At 38.8% G+C, this 17,825-nt stretch overlaps 1 protein-coding gene across 1 annotated transcript in view; it reads right to left on the bottom strand.

The window, feature by feature from the left end:
* USP24 (ubiquitin specific peptidase 24) overlaps positions 1–17,825 on the bottom strand; it is a 51,587-nt gene that overhangs the window by 6,815 nt on the left and 26,947 nt on the right. Inside the window, exons 34-58 of the mRNA XM_009884592.1 lie at positions 17,515–17,670; positions 16,864–16,934; positions 15,942–16,102; positions 15,014–15,075; positions 14,467–14,658; positions 14,047–14,164; positions 12,544–12,688; positions 11,972–12,091; positions 11,604–11,729; positions 11,325–11,423; positions 11,037–11,119; positions 10,667–10,808; positions 10,130–10,249; positions 9,519–9,739; positions 8,957–9,081; positions 8,133–8,274; positions 7,634–7,784; positions 6,201–6,296; positions 5,474–5,577; positions 4,952–5,065; positions 4,089–4,185; positions 2,459–2,575; positions 1,743–1,835; positions 1,292–1,394; positions 2–123 (exon numbers count right to left, since the gene is read on the bottom strand). Of these exons, the coding sequence (XP_009882894.1) occupies positions 2–123; positions 1,292–1,394; positions 1,743–1,835; positions 2,459–2,575; positions 4,089–4,185; positions 4,952–5,065; positions 5,474–5,577; positions 6,201–6,296; positions 7,634–7,784; positions 8,133–8,274; positions 8,957–9,081; positions 9,519–9,739; positions 10,130–10,249; positions 10,667–10,808; positions 11,037–11,119; positions 11,325–11,423; positions 11,604–11,729; positions 11,972–12,091; positions 12,544–12,688; positions 14,047–14,164; positions 14,467–14,658; positions 15,014–15,075; positions 15,942–16,102; positions 16,864–16,934; positions 17,515–17,670 (3,080 nt within the window). The remainder of the gene's footprint in view (position 1; positions 124–1,291; positions 1,395–1,742; positions 1,836–2,458; positions 2,576–4,088; positions 4,186–4,951; positions 5,066–5,473; positions 5,578–6,200; positions 6,297–7,633; positions 7,785–8,132; positions 8,275–8,956; positions 9,082–9,518; positions 9,740–10,129; positions 10,250–10,666; positions 10,809–11,036; positions 11,120–11,324; positions 11,424–11,603; positions 11,730–11,971; positions 12,092–12,543; positions 12,689–14,046; positions 14,165–14,466; positions 14,659–15,013; positions 15,076–15,941; positions 16,103–16,863; positions 16,935–17,514; positions 17,671–17,825) is intronic.

Genomic DNA, 17,825 nt, shown 5'->3' with positions numbered 1-17,825 from the left:
CCTCCATTAAGTAAGGTTTTCCCTCAGACAGGAATAACAAGGCTTCCACTTCTTCATGGAGCGTCAAAAGCGGACCTGAAGCGGCGATGCTTAGAGGTGGACGCTGCTTAAAGAGACCAGGAGCTATAATAGCAAATACAAAAACAATCCACTAATAAATCAGATTGTTCTACACACCTTTAAGACGCTGCTACTCATTTGGCACCATGTGATCTCTAACGACATTCATATCAACTAGCTCCCAGCTCGAATGGTACCACTCCAAGTAACAATCTCTTGCACACTAAAGTGTCTTTTACATTAGTGACAACATAGGGAAACAAACTGCAAGACGACCAAAGCAAAACGTTTGTATTTACTACCACTACTTTGAGCTTTAGTTTCACTCCCATCACTGTTGCACATTCATCGCGTTCAGAACGTTTATCATCCTTCTTTTACTTTATGTTTTTTGACTGCCTCCTACTCCAGAAACTTTTAACCCTACACAGAAATTAAGGTGTTTTTTTGTGTGTGTTTTTTTTTTTTTTAACAAAGACAACTTTAAATTCCTTTTTCAGGAAACTTAAGATCTCAACTCATTCCTTTATCATCTTTATTTCAAAGAATCATAGAATACCAGGTTGGAAGGGACCTCAAGGGTCACTTGGTCCAACCTTTCTTGGCAAAAGGACAGTCTAGACAAGATGGCCCAGCACCCTGTCCAGCCAAATCTTAAACTGCCCCATGTTGGGGAACCCACCACTTCCCTGGGGAGATTTTGCCAATGGCTGATTGTTCTCAGTGTGAAAAATTTTCCTTTTGTGTCCAATTGGAATCTCCCCAGGAGCAAACTTGTACTTATTATCCCTCATTGGATCTCTCTGTCTATTGTAAGAAATACCTAGGAGAGTATTTCACTGCTTGTTATTCAGTAGCTGTCTACTCCCCTTCAGATTAGCAAAAGGCGTAACAAACCTAAGCAAAATACAGCCTGTTAGGCTGCAAATTTGTCTCGGGCAACGATGACACAGCTCACTTAACTCACATGAGGAAAGAAAGACCTTGTAGGCACATGGGGGAGGGTGCAAGGCATAATAATGCTAATATCAAGATTCCCACCCCCCCCAGTGCCTATAATACTATCTGTTTACCACACACAGCCTCTCGGTACATTTACAGCAAAATAAAGAGTAATCAAACATATGCCTTAAATTCAAAGTGACTATATTTTTCCTCACTGATATTAAGTTACTCCCAGTCAAAGTAACTGAAATGCAAAGCCACCAAAATATAAAAACACAATTCTTACCAACATTTCTTTGTGAGGAGACATCAGAGTGCAAAACAAGTAGTGCTACAGTATTGTGAAGGTACCCAAACTCACGTGCTTGTGCTGAACTCCACCTGCGATTCTGTTTGAGCCAAAAGGAGAGATTTAATTAACCTTTGATTGGTTGATTTAGTCAACTTCTGCTAAGACAAAACAAAGCAATGTCCTTAACAGTCTACCACCACATTCTAATACTTTGAAGTTGGTGAAAATTTTGTTATTATCAAAAGCATGATGCTCACTTCTGCCAACACAGCTATTTTCATGTTAACTACACATAGGTAGACTAAAACTTGCATCAAGTTTACAGAATAATCTAAGGAGTAGCCTTATACTAATACATGAAAAGTATTTATCCATAATTTAAATGTTGTAAAAACATGGGGATGGACGAACTACAGCACAAGAACACATGCTACGCAAGCTTTACCTGATTACTCTGCCGGTTGGGGCCAAGGAGAAAGTTGATCATGTGCCTCAAAGCAGAGTGTCTGAGAAGAAGACTGCTAGCCCTTATACCCTGCTGTTTAGACAACAGTAAAAAGTTACATTCCTGTGCAGGTAAAAAAATTAATGCTCTAGAAAACACAAGTAACATACATCGGCTAAACACTGCATTTCCTACTGTAAAAGTCACACAAATCAATAAGCTACACTTCTAAAACCTGTCTCATTATATAGAGCCCATTATGTAAACCAGACCAGAATCAGCATATGCAGAATAAGCCTCATGTAAAAAACACCACAAAAAAAAGAACAGCGGAACAGAGAGAAACCATATTGGGGTGAACAGCCCAGTCAGTTATTTTGTTTCCTACAGGACAAAAATCCTGAACACTGATTATTTTTTTTTTGTTTTTAAATACCAACAGCCAAAAACACCCTCCCAAAACAGAAACCCAACATTCAGACTTTGGAAATAACATCTTCAACAGGTATACTTTACTTGTATGTTTTTGTGTGATTTTATCCTATTCCAGTGTTCAAAGACATTTACTTTTCAAAAACAGGAAAAAAAAGAATAGTCTAATAAAAACTCTGGAAGAGTTTCACTGGGCTGCTTAAACCTCCAATGAGTACGGATGACTAGCTGTTCTACTATTGTCCTTTAAAATTAAGTAACACGAAAAAATAATGGTTTCTTACCTTCTGTACAAAGTTGTTGAATAGCAAAAAGTACTGAGCACAGTTTTTACAGTTTTCAGGTACATCTTTATCCAGTAGAGCTAGTAGCACCTCCAATAATTGATGTAGACTTTTTAACTGTGAAAACAATTATTAATTTGAATTTAAAGAGTCACCTACTGCTTAAGAACAAATGAGTTTCACATATCACAGTTAAGGCACAGTTATCAAAATCATATGTATGGTCAGATACGCTTGCTGTGATGAATACGAATAGCTAACAGGATTGCAGCCTTCCCATTTTTAACTCTTCTGAACGAATGCTGCACATAGGAAAGCAATGAAAGCATCGGCATGTAAGTTCCTTGCTTAAAGAGGTGGAACTCAGCAGTCACGCAGGTTTGCAATATTTTTAAAGCAATTCAAATTACTCCTCACAGTGAACTGCTGTGCAAATGTTCCAGTCCTTGCAGTAATGCAAAACAAACCAGATTAGAAGTAAACTGTCACTCGAGGTCTCAGTGTACTATCACACTCAACTATGCAAGAAGCAATAGTAGCATTTAGTTGGCAAAGCACAACTGTATACCTGTATACTACAGGTATACGCACTGGTATATAACCTATTACATCTCAGTTAACAGACAGCAACTAACAGCCAAGAAGAAGAAATCAAAAACTATCAAGCTATATTGTAAATGTTCATCTCCCTACTACTGTACTCGGCTCGTAGGACCTCATAGAAATCTTCCCCAAAAGCTCTAAATAAGACAAACTTTCTTAACAACTATACAACTGTAGTGCCTTCCATCTATGACACTGGATGGAAAAGAATATAGACCCCCTAAACTGGACAGAAAAACAGTCTATTTAATCAAATATTAAAATTTGATGTATGTAAAAAAATGTTATTTCAGACTAAACAAGACTTGGACATTTAAATGTCCAAGGCCCCACTGACAACTTAGAGGAATAAGCCAGAACACAGATAACACTTCTGCCTGAGTTCTCTTAATACAAATGATTTGGTTCAGGTATCCCAAGGGAAATAAGTGAGTGTCAGACATTTTACAAATGACTCCTTTTCACAGATTTCCTGCTGGATTTTCCTACAATATTAAGATCAGTCAAAAGTAAGAGAGCTACACTTCCTAAACTTACTCGCCAAGATTTTCTAACAGAAAAGGAAGCCTTTGAACAATAACTATAGCTATGGTCTCTCTCTCCAGAACAAGATAACGCAGTTACTACTGCTACAGGTTTCTGAGTGAGGAAGGAGAATCAGTTAAAAATTAAGCTGATTTCTGGAATGTCTCAGTTACAGAAAAAGAGAATAAATCTTAAGAAAACACTGTTTCCAAACTATTAAAAGAATACGTGCTGTCCGTTTATACATCAAGCTGAAAACAGGCAGAATTGTTCCTAACTAATACTTTGAACTTAAAATTCTGAGAATTACAGAGCATGTTACCTCCTAGGGTAAGAACAGACAAGCATTAACCTGTTCAAGAAAAGAAAAGCGAAGAGCGTAATCAAGACAAGAGCCTTTCCCCTTGTCATTTACAAATCACACAGCATTGTCTGCAAACACAACAAGAGCCATTAGGGTAGAGACAACCAACAGGATCGTTGGTGATGAGGTGACACTAACCTTCTCCTGATAAAGCAAGGCACTGTCGAGGGTTTTTTCAAGAATAGTGGCTACAGCAACTCGCACCTCTCTCACGCTGCATTCCAGGAGGAACGTTCTGGAAGATAAAAGGCGAAGCTGCAAAAAGAACTGGAATCAACGTGTACACACGGTCACTCTGATTAAGTGCGGTGGTTTTTATTTTAACAAGGGTAACAGCCTGGATACTTCTAGTATTGCACTTCTGTGGATAAGCTTTAACTTATTTTCCTGCACTCCTGCTTGTCACTAGTAAGGCCTATAATACTACTTTATGTTTATTCATTCAAAAAACAAGAGAGCTAAAACTAAAAGCTATCACAGGATCCTGTCTTTCAACACAACTTCAAAGATAAAATTTTATTTACATTGACACATCTCTCTAACTTTGTCAGTTCTCCAAGAATTTGCCTTAGGTGTTTTAAAAAAACCCATTATCTGATCTTGAGCTCGCTGAGAAAAATTCTTTCCAGTTTATCTGTGATCTTTGTCAGGTAAGTATTTATCTTACCCCAAACACTTTCACCATGTTCTCCTTTCCCACCACTTGCAGGAGTGACTAGACAAACTTAAGCACATTCCAATGCACTTCACTGAATTAAACATCCGCATCCTCCTCCACGTACACTGCACTATTTCATTAGATTTTCAGAATTACTCAGAAAGCTGCACAATCAGAGAAAATACTAGAAATAAAAACTAAAGTGAGTATCTAGAGTGTCTGTTTAAAGAATGTGCACAGTTAACTCTTCGGGAATACATCGGTATAGGCCAGATCACGTTATTAGGAAGCTTTATCCATCCATGAAACACAAAACACCCAAGACAAAATTAGCAGTACTTACTTTACAAGCTCCCGACCCTCCGGCCCGACGAAATACTCAACTAACCACTGACAAGCATCAATGCTTTTGGAGAGCAGTGCATCTATCGTGGCAATCCATTCTTCTGTATCAGCCCTTTAACAAAACAGGGACAACTCTTGGTAATGAAAGCGAAAAAACACCTCCAAAACCTAAGCCATGTTTCTTGTTTGACCAACAGAGAGAATTTTGACTTTAAGTGAACATACACTAGATGGCTTAAGACAAAAACACTTAGGGAACTACTTTGGAACAACCTGCTGTCATTAAATCCATTAAAGCCTTTCCATGCCCAAACCACTACCACCAAAATGATGGATAGCTGGGAGAGGCAGTAAGCTGGCAGGTTTTACACGACCCTTCTTCCTCCCTCAGATTTCTTTGCAATGGGATTCCAACGCTACTCTTGTGAATATCTATGCTACCGGCAGTATTTCAAGGTGCTGTAGCACAAGCACAGAAACCTCAGAATATGTTGTTACAGCACCCAGAACAAGGCCTCACCTGAGTTTCTTCTTGGTTCGGAGATAGGTTTGGAAGAGGAATTGGACTGCCAGCTGTAAGCTCACCTTTGCCATGCATGGATAATAAGGATGCTTCACCTTAGTCTGAAAGAAACGTCAAATTTACTTGAGAGCAGAAGTATGCCCGTAGCGTATATGCTGTCTCTTAAAAACATCAACATGTTCTATTCAAGTAATTTACTTCATTTGAAAAAAACAAAACATTTTTCTGTGTTAAAAACAGTCTCCAGTGCTGACTATGCTAGTTAGCAAAATTGCTAAAACAGGAACAAACTTGCTGTAAGGCCCACTAGATACGTGGATTTAATAAACTTAATAAATGCTGGTTTGTTTATTACTCCATTTAGACAACTTACTTAGTAAACTGTATTTCCAATGAAAAACTATCGACTTTGAGGTGACTAACACCAACTTTTGGATCTTCCATAGACAGAGGAATTTCTGTCCCTTTAGAGCTCAGTTTGCATCATTAAAAAAGGTGTGTGTTATTTCAGAAATTTTACTATGGCAGAACGATGATTCTCCCACTACTCGAACAGGAGGCTGGAGTCAGCTTTGAGACAGATGTTATCAGTGTGAAAAATTACTGGAGACAATCACTGTCAACCCTTCCCTTCCAGTTTTGCTGGTTGTGACCCAAATAGCTTCTGTGACCCTTTCTACCCAACATATTCCGAATACCCTTAAGATTAAATCTAGGTACTTACAGCATTCAGTGAAGCTAATGACAGAACAAAACTGAAGTAGTCACTACTGTACACATCTCTGTTCTTCATAAATTTCAAGTTTTCATCTCTCACCATCTGTAAAGGAAGGAAAAAAATAATTAAAATGTTCTCAAAGTACATTTCTCTAACTAAAATTGCATCTTTTATGTAAATACGTGTGGTGTTTAAAAACCAGCGTCAGACCTATTCTGCTCACGCTCTGAATCACTGCTTCAGCAGAGGGGAAAATACATACAGGAGACTTAGAAAATTTGTATAAACCAGTGACTTACTTCCAAGGATATTACAAAACACAAGACAACAGATGAGAGACTTAATCATTTGTCCATTAAGGGGAAAGAAAAAGGAAGAAGTTGCTGCTAAGTTCTATTTTTTGCTTGCTTTTAATAAAAAAGCCAAGAGAACACCCTTCAAACCTGAGAGGCTTGCTTAGCAAATTTACATGTACAGAGCAAGGAGCCATGGTATAATTAAAAGCTGCAGCGACAATAACGTACTTATATGCCTAGTCCCTCTTTTTACAAATGAGATCTTGCTGAAAGACTCTCAATAAAGTTGAGCTAAGTTTCGTTCATTGTAATAATACAACTCTGGATGCCTAAAGTGACTATGAATGCCCCGACAGAGCTCATGCAGAGGGCCATACAGAGCTTGCACAGTTTATTCCGACTGTGTATGCGACACAGGCTCTCATGCACACGTACGGATCAGCAGGATGTTGCGTGTTCAGAAGTCCAATATATGCAAGACTGGTAAGATATATATCCTCCCCTGTACGGAGGACCAGAGCTGCAGGCCTGCAGACTGAGACCTTCCTCTCAGGACAGCTAACTGATATCCAGGTTCTACCACCCTCTCACTGCTCTGCCAATGCCATCACACCTCCATTTTCAGTCCTGACTTGCAAAGTTGCCTTCAATATCCTTGTTTTCCCCTTTGAGAACATATTCGGTATTACATAAGCTAACAGACACGAACAGAACTGAAGCTGGGTTTGGTTTCTCTTCTCCCATTTTTACATTCTTGTGAACTCAAGAACTAGAAGATGACTATAATTTGCCATCTTCTTCATTCTTCCTCAAGTGTTCTTCAAATGAAGCACCTTCTCTGCTCTCATCTCTCCCTGCTTGCATGCTGACTGCTGCCCTTATCTCACATTTGACTAATCTGCCTGCAGTTTCTTCAGAGCAAAAATGATGGGTCCATTTTGTGAGAAGGGACAGCAAAACTTACAATAATGTACCACCGAGCAGCTTGTTAATAGCGTTATGTCAGAATCCAGAATTATTTTCTAGCTTTGCATTCACGAAGGGACTTGCTTCACGGCCACCTTCAAAGGTACTGTGTTCCTCTTACTGTGTGCTTAAGTTTCCTGTGAGTAGGATTTAGTTGCCACTTTCAGAGTGCTCTACCTGATATATCCGCACAGGCATTTTCTCTACAAAAAGTCCCTTTTTTTCTCCCTTTCGAACCAGTTTGGTCAAGATGGAGAGGCGGTCACTGTTGGGCCTGTGAGGTCGAGGTGATGACTGGGGTGAAATTTCTGGTGAAGATGGAGCAGATCTGAAATATATACAAGCTCAAGGTGAACGATGAAATCCTACGACAAATCTACAGTTCAAGTTTAAAATATCAGCACAGCCAGTATTTTTTAAGAAAAATTTAGATGACAGTCTACATACTTCTTGTAAGTCAGCTTCATCTTCTTACTGCAATAGTGACAGCAGTATGGAAGAGGAAATTATAAAAAGCAATAAAAAAAAATTCATTAAGCAGCTTAAAAAACGAAACAAAGTAACAGAAGGGTCAGTTTGTCACTTTGTCAAACAGGAATTATTCATTTCTTAGTTCTGGAGATAGGGTCTATATATCAACGCAAGAGAAAGCTTTACAGATACAAGAGGAACTTACAACGAGAGGTCCTCGGCTTCTTGACGCACAACACTCACTCGACTTTTCTTTGGTAAGACCGGAGAGTTCTGATCAGACACTCTCTGGTAAAACAGCATATAGGCATTCCAGTAGCGCCGACGCACATCAGGGTAAGGGTTAGCTGAGGGGAGAAAAGGCATTCAGTGAAGGCCTTTGAAGGTTTAGTACCTTCTTCGTTCCTACAGGGAAGTGAAACTGGGTGTGCAAGTAATATACACCGTGGCAGTATGAAGTTATTTGTCAGATCGAAACCTCAGTCTATATTAGCGAATAACAAAAACCTGAATTATAAAATATTTTTTCAAAAAGCACATGTACTTTAAAAAGATAATTATCAAAATTATGAAACAAGTACATATTGGTGGAAATGTATTTGGAATTAATTCCTTAAAGCATTTAAAAGTTTAACTATACGATGCCACACCATGTTCTACGCACAGTCATTTTCACTAGCCTAAAATAAAGCCTGGTTTGTGGGTTTTGTTTTGTTTTTTGTTTCATTTTTTGTGTGTTTGGTTGTTTTTTTTAAAAAACTATTTTAACAAGGTGCCATTTTACTTTTGAATCTCCTCTGCCACTAAGTCTACAGAATGCTGAACAACAGTGAATAGGGTTCAATCAATATTAGGCCGTATACAAGCTGTTATGTCCTTCAGTAAAAAGAAGACTTTAGGGGAAAAAACACTTCTGAAGGATTGTTAGACCAAGTCACTCAAATTACATGTAATGGACTGAGTTCTACTTCTACTGAGAACCAGTATGAAACATAAAGCTAATGTAATTCAATTGGTACTTCTGCTTACATTGATCATAGACTTTAGGTCTATACTCTCCACCGAAACATTCATATTCCAAGGTTTCATCAGTTAATTCAAATTCTTCGACAACCGTGTCATTAAATTTATACCACTTTCCTTTTCCACACCCCCTGTGATCAAAACAGAACAGAAATACAACAGAAACAACGTTACTCGATTGTCTCATAAAATACCAATCCACCCTGACTACCCTAAAAATGACAATCCTGAACTCACATTTATTTTGACAGTAAATAGAAAGCTTAGTTCAAATAATGTCAAAGTTACGTTTTAAAAGAATAAGCTTGATTAAAAATATGAGAAGCACATCACCTGCAACTGTCACAGGAAGCCCTCAAACTGCAATACAAGGTACATAAGAATTCCTGAGACTTTTATAATAAGGCGTCCCACGTTATTGTGTTATTGTCCTGACACCCACAATGTTAGGTGTTAAGAAAGGAAAGAGCGCTTCCAATAGAGCTGCGAATGGCTCACTACGCTTTCCCAAAACAAGTAGTCTTTAAACTGCTCTCAAACCCACCGTGCAAATCCCCTCAGCCATTACCTCCTGTCCTTTATAAAGGAGTAGTAGTGCCCTGCATGTGCCTGGCCACTGTGAACAATCACACCAACAAGCTCATAGTTTTCTGTAGGAGCAACTTTCTTCCTCGGGGAGCCTCCGCCTCCTTGATCTGCGTTTCTGCCGTTGTCCCCCACTTCTGAGGATGAGTCCTGGCGAGCCATTCCTGACACAGTGTAAGGTTCCATGTTCAGCATCCAGGGAAACTGTTTGAAGAGACATTTGAGATTAACTGAGAGATTATATTGTGTACATGCTTAGTGTAATTTTATGAGAATTGTATTAATACTTCCCATATTGGGAACATCAAAGGAAAACATGGTACTTCAACTTTTTATTCTTATGAGACAGAAGTTAAATAAAATGTCTTTACAAAGGTTTTTGCTCTTGCTTTCTGAAAGGACCCTGAGAGCTTTGCAGACAAGAAAAGCTTTAAGGAAAAATATTTCTTTTCTGTAGCGTGATCACATTGTAAACGTACCACATACTCAAAATCCCGGTATCAAAGTGTGGGGAAAAGAAGAATGAATAGGAAGAGTGAGAGTCTACTCCACTAAGCAGCGGGGTGGGGGTGCCATACCGAAAAGTTTTCTTACCCTTATTTGTTCATCATATTTAATAGAACGCCCGCTCTCCCAGTCGAAGCCAAATCTCATCAGGTGAATCACCAAAAGGCTAGGTAAGACCTTAATGCACGTGCGCTTCACTGTAGTTCTCTTAAAAAGAAAAAAGAATACCACCTCTATCTATATACCTCAGGCATTCTGTAGAATTATTCTACAGCTGCACAATTCCAGCCATCTTGAGCTGATGTACAATACAGCCACTGGAGGCAGTATGACTATAATATGTACAGATAGGGTACTATTACAGATACTAGAGTTTGTGTAGTGGGCTGGTATGTTACAGAACATTTTGCCACCCTGCCATCCCTCTAAATGTTCAGTCTACAATGCAAGTTACAGGGAACAAAGAATGCTATCTGCATGGATTTATGGATTTAACCTTTTGATTATGTCTTCAACATAGAAAGCATTAAGCAGTACCTAAGCATGGCTTCTATGACCATGTAATGCTCAAGAAAATATCAAGCTACAGCTGAATCTTCTTTCACATACATTAAGAACTAATACCTTTTCTTTGCACTTTTCACAGTAGTATGCATTGCTTCCCTCCAGAACTTCTCCTCTAACAAACTGATCCAATGATATTTCCAGACTTTGACATGAAGTCACACCTAGGTTGAGAGCCATGAAGGCTTCCTCACGCTCATACCTAAATTCAAGAAGAAAAATAGTCAAGGCATTGACAGAGTAGAACCTATCCAACTTGCATTAACAAGACAGATGCTTAGGAAGAATACTGCATTTGCCCCACTGCTGTCAACAGTTGTGATGCTCACAAAGGCATATGTGTCTACTTCCTTGTACTATTTTGACCTACATATTTTAAGAGTAATGGGAGCACATAACTGGGTAACTATTGCACTAAATTTAACATTACCTGTGCGGACAGTCTTTGCAGATCTTCTGATCAGAGAAGATTCCTTGAAAAGTATTCTTAAATATTTGGTCTCTTCCTATTTTCTGTTACAGGTGTAAAGTTAGACATAAGTTGGATATATTGCAGAGTGAAAGACCACAAAAACAACTTTAAAATTCTGAATACTATGTAGATTATAAAATAAGCCAAATGGCTCTCTTCCTTCTTTTCTGAAGAACAAAGGAGAAAGAGAGAAAAGGTACCAAGGAGATGCATATAAACAACGAAAGAAATCCCTGAGGTTTTTACCTTGAGGTACTCATCCATTTGATCTATAAGACTGGTGAAGAACTCATAAGCATCTTGTTGCTCTCTAACATAAAGTTCCTTGTTCCACATCTTGAAAATCTGTATGAAGTATAAATATATATAAAAAGGTGGTTGTTCCATATATATATCAGTAAAGAAAGTGATTTTTTAAAGAAAGTTGTTATGTTTACATGTTTTGACTTTCTGAAGTAGAACTTTATCTCTAGAAATTCTGCAATGAAAAAAGGAAAAAAAAAAATAAAAAAAATGATGTAATACCTTCCAAAAGTTCTCAGGTACATAATACTGTAGTTTGCTTTCCATCAAATGACCAAAGAGAGACTGAACTTGATAGAACACGTTGTCATCTGGATTGTCTGTATCATCATCAATGGAAAGCAAGGCCTGGAAGGAAACAAATAACCTTATAAAACTGGTTCTTGGCAAAATGATTACCGCACGTTGTCACTACACACAGCACAACTTATAATTTTATTTATCATGTCTATATATTTAGGCACACACATGTACATACACAGTTTTATTTGTATTTAAACAATTCATTAACAAATGGTGCTAAGGTGAACTTGCAGTACAGGTGACAATAATTACAAAAAGAAGACTTCACTGGATGTTGAACCAGTTACCTCTGGGAGACCAGGCTGCATATACAGCTGCTGGAAGACGGCATTCATATAACAAGTAGCACCACCGTTCTTCAGTCCCACAAATCCTGAAACGGAGCGACTATCCACTGGTGGAAGATACTAGAATGACAAACAGTTTTTGTACCAGTAAGTTATAAACAGCATAAGACTCCAACAACATACTATAGCTTTTATAATCACCTTTGTATCAGCTGTTAAGAGCAATTTATTCAAAACCCAGGAATATAAATTCTGAAAGATCGCAACAGGGCTATACTTGGTCATTTATATATCTAGCACTTTGCACAAAACTGTTAAACGTGGCCTAAAATGTATTTAAATAAAACTGGTGATATTTAGGAAATACTTCTTTCTTATCCAGATAATAACTGAGAAAGACTCGCTGGAGTATTTGCTTCTGAGGAAGATCAAATGGGTCTGCATTTACCCTTATCTGCTTTTTGTCATTTTAAATCGAAGACCATGGAAATTTCATGAACACAGCAGTTAAGCAGATCATACATAGTACTCCAAACCACGCTAATACAAATCAAAAAAGGCTTTTTACTTACATCAAACTCCTTGGTAAGTGCAGGGTCACACTGGTGATGCATAGAAAGTAGCTCTTTTGTAATAAGCTGGAGATTGGAAGGTGAGCTATCAGCTAGCATTACTAACACTTCATAAGCAGCTAATCGGCTATCCGCCGTACTGCACCTAAAAAGAAAACCACATTTGAGATCTATTTTGTAGATGACTCAATTATTTCTAATTCCAGAAAGCCATATTACTCAGAACAAGCGACAATTAATGTTCAAAAGGAACACTTTAAATGACAAAACACTCCTGAGAGACTGCAGAATGCTATTTTTCCTTTCTTGGGAAAGGCGAATGGGGAAGAAAAGAATCAGAAGAGCAGCACCTGAAACACCTCTTTAAAAAGGCCTCTCTTACTGACACGGAGACACCTGTTCTTAACATTCAGTAACAAGGAAAATTAGGTGGCCTAAAAAGAAGACACAGAATTGGTTGTAGGTCTGAGGACAAACAGACAGGTAATCTCTATCACTGTAACACTGGTGGAGACATAATGACTTCTTTGTAGGGAGATAAGCTTTGAAAGACCCAGACCAGATAACTTACTTGCTACAAGAGATGACCTTAGACCTAAGCTGCGCTAGACCAGTACAAAACACTTCTACTTAACTCTTTTCAGTGGATCAAACACACTAGCCCTTTCTTCTAAAGGCCAAAGAAAAGGCTCTATTTACTTTAGGCAAACAAAAGAGCAAGTTTGAGCTGAACTACAATGGAGGAAAGCTGGAGCAAAACACTAAGGTGTAGCAAGTCCCATTCAGTTCAGGGGTTGCTAAACGCTCCACTGGAACCTTCCTCAGGGTTTGTGGAAAGGCAGCGCAGATACGCCCCATTCAACTCTAACACCAACTAGTCAGTGTAATGTAAGCAATCTGGCTGCAGCAACAAAAAGCTCCACATGGGCTAATTTACCCACCCCTTCAGATATTGTACGGCAGTAACAGAAGGCTGGTGTGACAGGAAAGAGAAAGCTCTTTTTTCCCCTTTTGAGGTATTCTGGGCTATTATCAGCTATCTCAGGTGCAAGAAGACTTGCTCAGCATTAGCTTTTTACAACAGGCAATTCTTTTGAAGGGAAAAAGAAAATAGGAGAATTTTTGAGATTCGCACTCACAAGGGGCTTGGAAAGTTAATTTTCTGCTCACGCTCCAATTTAGCCAACTTCCCGAGTGACGATGAGCTAAAGGAGTACTCTTTGGACTCATGAAATCAGCACTTAAGTTGTGCTTGCAGTTCATCATTGATTTAAAACAAAGCACAGACTTTAGAAGTACAGAAAAGCAAAGACTTTGGGTCACATAAGAACTCTCAAAAATGCTACTTGGACACTTATGTAGGAAATGTATAAATTGCAAAGGTATGTTCTGGAGAAACGCTCCAACATGGGTATTAACTCCTAGTATCTGTAGCCCCAGTATGACATTTGCATTCACGAGAACTAGGACAAAATCCGACATGAACAAGATAACAATTTTTACTTTGGATGAAAGTCTTGCTGACTGATTGCAGCACTGCCTGCTGGAGAATGGCTATTCAGAATAATCCTGGATGCTCGGAAGAGGAAATCATCCAACAATGGCTTAATCAAAGATGAACCTGTAACACAGTAATCCACATCTACTGTTAAATGCTTACATTATCACTGCAAATGTCAAAAGGTGCTCCATAACAACAAAATCACTTAATAGCACCATATAAACAAAAACCATATCCAAATATTTTATAGAATGTCAACGTTACAACAAAGGTACTGCTGAAATTATTCCTTATAGTTCTGTATCACTTCTACTGATGTATCATAATGTCTTCACGCATAGTGTCTGCTGATGAAGTCATCTGTTAGTGCTATGCAGAATTCACGCTAGTCTAGTCACTTTAGAGTAAAAAGGTATACTTACCAACCATTTCCTTCTCTGCCCCACAAAGTGACAGGAGAGTCTTGATGAGCCTCAAGTGTCCTGCTAACAGGATGTTATCAGCTTCACTGGTCTCACACTCAGCTGTGCGGTTGGGTTCAAAATTGTCTAGCCAGGTGATCTCATCTTCTAACATGGCAGCGGGGCTTATCTTTAGCTGTTCCATTTCGGACGCTGCAAGAGAAAAAGCAAACCCTGAAAAATTAACAGTTCTATAAACGTAGAATGTAAATACAAAGAATTTCAAACAGTTTGGTAATGGTCTCGTTTCCCCCACAATGTGTACAAAGTCTACCTTCCACAAAGGAACTAATTTCAGTTTCCAAAAGGAGTGAGCTCTCTTGCTGTTACTGAATGCCAAGAACAGCCCATGCCAGGCACTAACACGGGACAGCCAGCATGCTGCCAGGTCACATTGAGTTCACGGTATAGTAACCCTTCCGTGAAGGCATTTCTACATCTTGTCTACAGAAGGAAGACATGCTTGGAAGCTGCAATCAGAATTACATGTGTGCCTGTATATACTTACATGTGAGGTCATCCAATAACTGACATCTCAGGTCGAAATATTCTGTACACTGGGACAAGAGTCTGAAATGGGTACAAATAGAAGAAAGGTTTAATTTAAAACCAGAAAGTTTTTTTTTAAGCAGTTGCCTTGAAGACCTGTGTGCTCTGTCCATCTAAATCAAAATAGCATAGCTATCTAGGTATGCTTCTGCATGCACACACTGCAGCTTTAAAACAAATATTCCTTCCCAACGGCTACTTCTGAACATTATGAATAACATTTAATCTAGCTCTCCTCCTTCACCTCATAATAATTTTATTTTATCAGACAACAATAAAACAACATGCTTTAACTTCTCAGTTAATCCTGCATTCAGATTCCTCTGGAAGTTGCTGTTTAAAGTCACTCTTAAATTCAACAACCTTTGGCCAGTCAGGGACAAGTTAACAGGACTAATACCTAGTCTTTACAGGTGTAACGGGTAACATAAGCAACAAGAAATCAGGTGAAGTCATGGGTCCAGACATCACTGAAAAGGCTGGAGCCTTTAGGATTGGTCTCTGATCTGGATCTATGTACACACTACTATCAAATAAATTCAGTGTACTGTCATACACCCTATGGCCTCTAAGCTTCATGCAGGATTCCAGCCAGGTTCTGACTGCCGTGACCACGTCCTAGAAAGAGTGGGCCCATTTAGCAATTACCACCTCCTGAATGGAAAGTCAAATAAGCTGAACTATAAGAGTTCCCAGAGGAAGAGTTGTACCTTGAGAATTCGGTTTCATTTCCCTTCAGTTCACATACTTCCAAAACTATCTGGGGTGTGACAGGCATGTCTAGTTTCGACTTGCAAAGTCCCACTTCTTGTGCCTCAGAGCTTCCACAGCGCTACTCGTTTAAAAATGAGAGATTTGCTTCCTCAATAAACACGCATCTGACTTACCTCTGGTTGATTCCTCTCATGATGCTGGTTGGTGACCAAAGAGGCAGTTGGGCACCAAGAACAACACTCAGGAGAAACTGGTTTGGCTTCTGAACATCTGGGTGAGCCGACGTGTCTGTCTGACTAAGGGTGTACAACTGGTCACAGGCAACACGACGAATCTGAAACAGTGTCATTGTTAAACACTAGCAGTTGAACAAATGTTGCAAAAAATACACTTTTGTTTTGTTAGAAATCGAACAGAAAACGCAGACATTGCAAAGCTTGTGTAAACCAGACGATGAGCTCTGCTCCTGCCAGCCAGGGTTTCTCTATTTATAGGAATTTAGCAATCCACTTTCATCCCTGAGCTAAAATCTCTGATGCTTTATCAAACGCAGATTATAAATTCAGATAAGGGGGGAAAGATGCAATGACTTCATGCAAAATATATGAGATGCAATGAAATGAAGTAAGTGTGACTTGAAAATCTCTAGATTTTAGAACATCCAGAATAAACTTAGATCAGAAAGAATGTATTTTAGGAGGGTTCTGACATTTGGAAGAACTTCTCAAAAGTTCAGAAGAGTCCATTAAATCTTACCCAAACCTTCCGAGATAAAAATTACTCGGAACTTTCCCTAACGTACTAGTTTTACAGAATTTGTCTCACCAAAATGAGAGCGTTTTCTTTAGACAAGCCACACTACAGTCCTGCATGCCTCATGGATTAAACAAGCCTAAAGAATGTAATACTTCAGCATTTTCTATCAACACATCACTAGATACTGGAATTACTAACAATTATACAAAGGTTATTCATTCAAATACAAAAACCTGTGGGAATATTTGTAATGAACAATTTTATCTTCAGACCGTATTAAATGATCAAAGTGCACACATTTCAGAAACATTTAAGAAGTTTTCAGAGAAAGACCCTCACCTCAGCACTTGGTGATCCAAGCAGTATGTCAATGATGAAATCGGCAACACAAGGCAAATTGTAAAAAGACCCTAGAACAGAAGAGTATCAGGTTATCTTTTAAAAAAATAATAATTATTTAAAATAAGTCAGTTACAGTCTTGCATTAAAACACCATAGGACCTAGAGGACATCCCCCCATCTACAACGAAAAGCAGTAATGGCTATCTGCATTATCTCCCCATCTCCTTCCCTCCTCGGAGGCTCGCACCTCATTATCACAGCATTTTCCTTTGCCTTCCACCACCACCACTGTTTACACTTCCTGTACACAAAGGTTCAAGTACCAAACAGTAGCTATGCAAACAGCAGCACTTAAGGAATTACATACTTCAAAGCCAGTGCAAATATTTATATACTGGCAGTAAGTCAGCTTTCCCAAATCATTTCACTAAGGCACAGCACTACATGCCTTGTTTCATGCCACCTGTTCTTCAGTCCCGGAAAAAAAACATTGTACTTTTAAATGAAATTTTGTGGTTTTACCTTGAGCTGTCTCAGCTTACAAAGCTAGAAGTTTCTCATGATTTCTTTTGTACTTGTCTGTCTCCAAAAGCCTTCCCCCACTTCACTTATATTCCAAGTAGTGAGTAATCCAATGCTATTTCATACCTAGTTGCTGACTGCGTAGCTGAAGGCAGGTTACTAAGAGAGACAAGGCTTCTCCAGCTATCAGAGCATCTTTGGTGGATACAGACTGCTGTCGCACACAGATACCAGCGTGCAGTGCAGTTGGCTCTCCTTCGCTTCCTGAACTGCAATTACTTCCTGCATTAAGAAACAAACAAATGCTTTCATTTTTCAGACGTTTTCAGCTCCTGGTCAGTTCTCTGCAATTTATAAAACTTCTCCAAATGCCACATCGTCAAATGCCACATGAATGTACAGCATTTTGCTCAGATTTGCGTAATTCAATCATAGAA

This window comes from Charadrius vociferus, unplaced genomic scaffold (assembly GCF_000708025.1).
Source record: "Charadrius vociferus isolate BGI_N301 unplaced genomic scaffold, ASM70802v2 scaffold163, whole genome shotgun sequence".
NCBI lineage: Eukaryota > Metazoa > Chordata > Aves > Charadriiformes > Charadriidae > Charadrius > Charadrius vociferus.
This window is presented reverse-complemented; position numbering and strand designations above follow the sequence as displayed.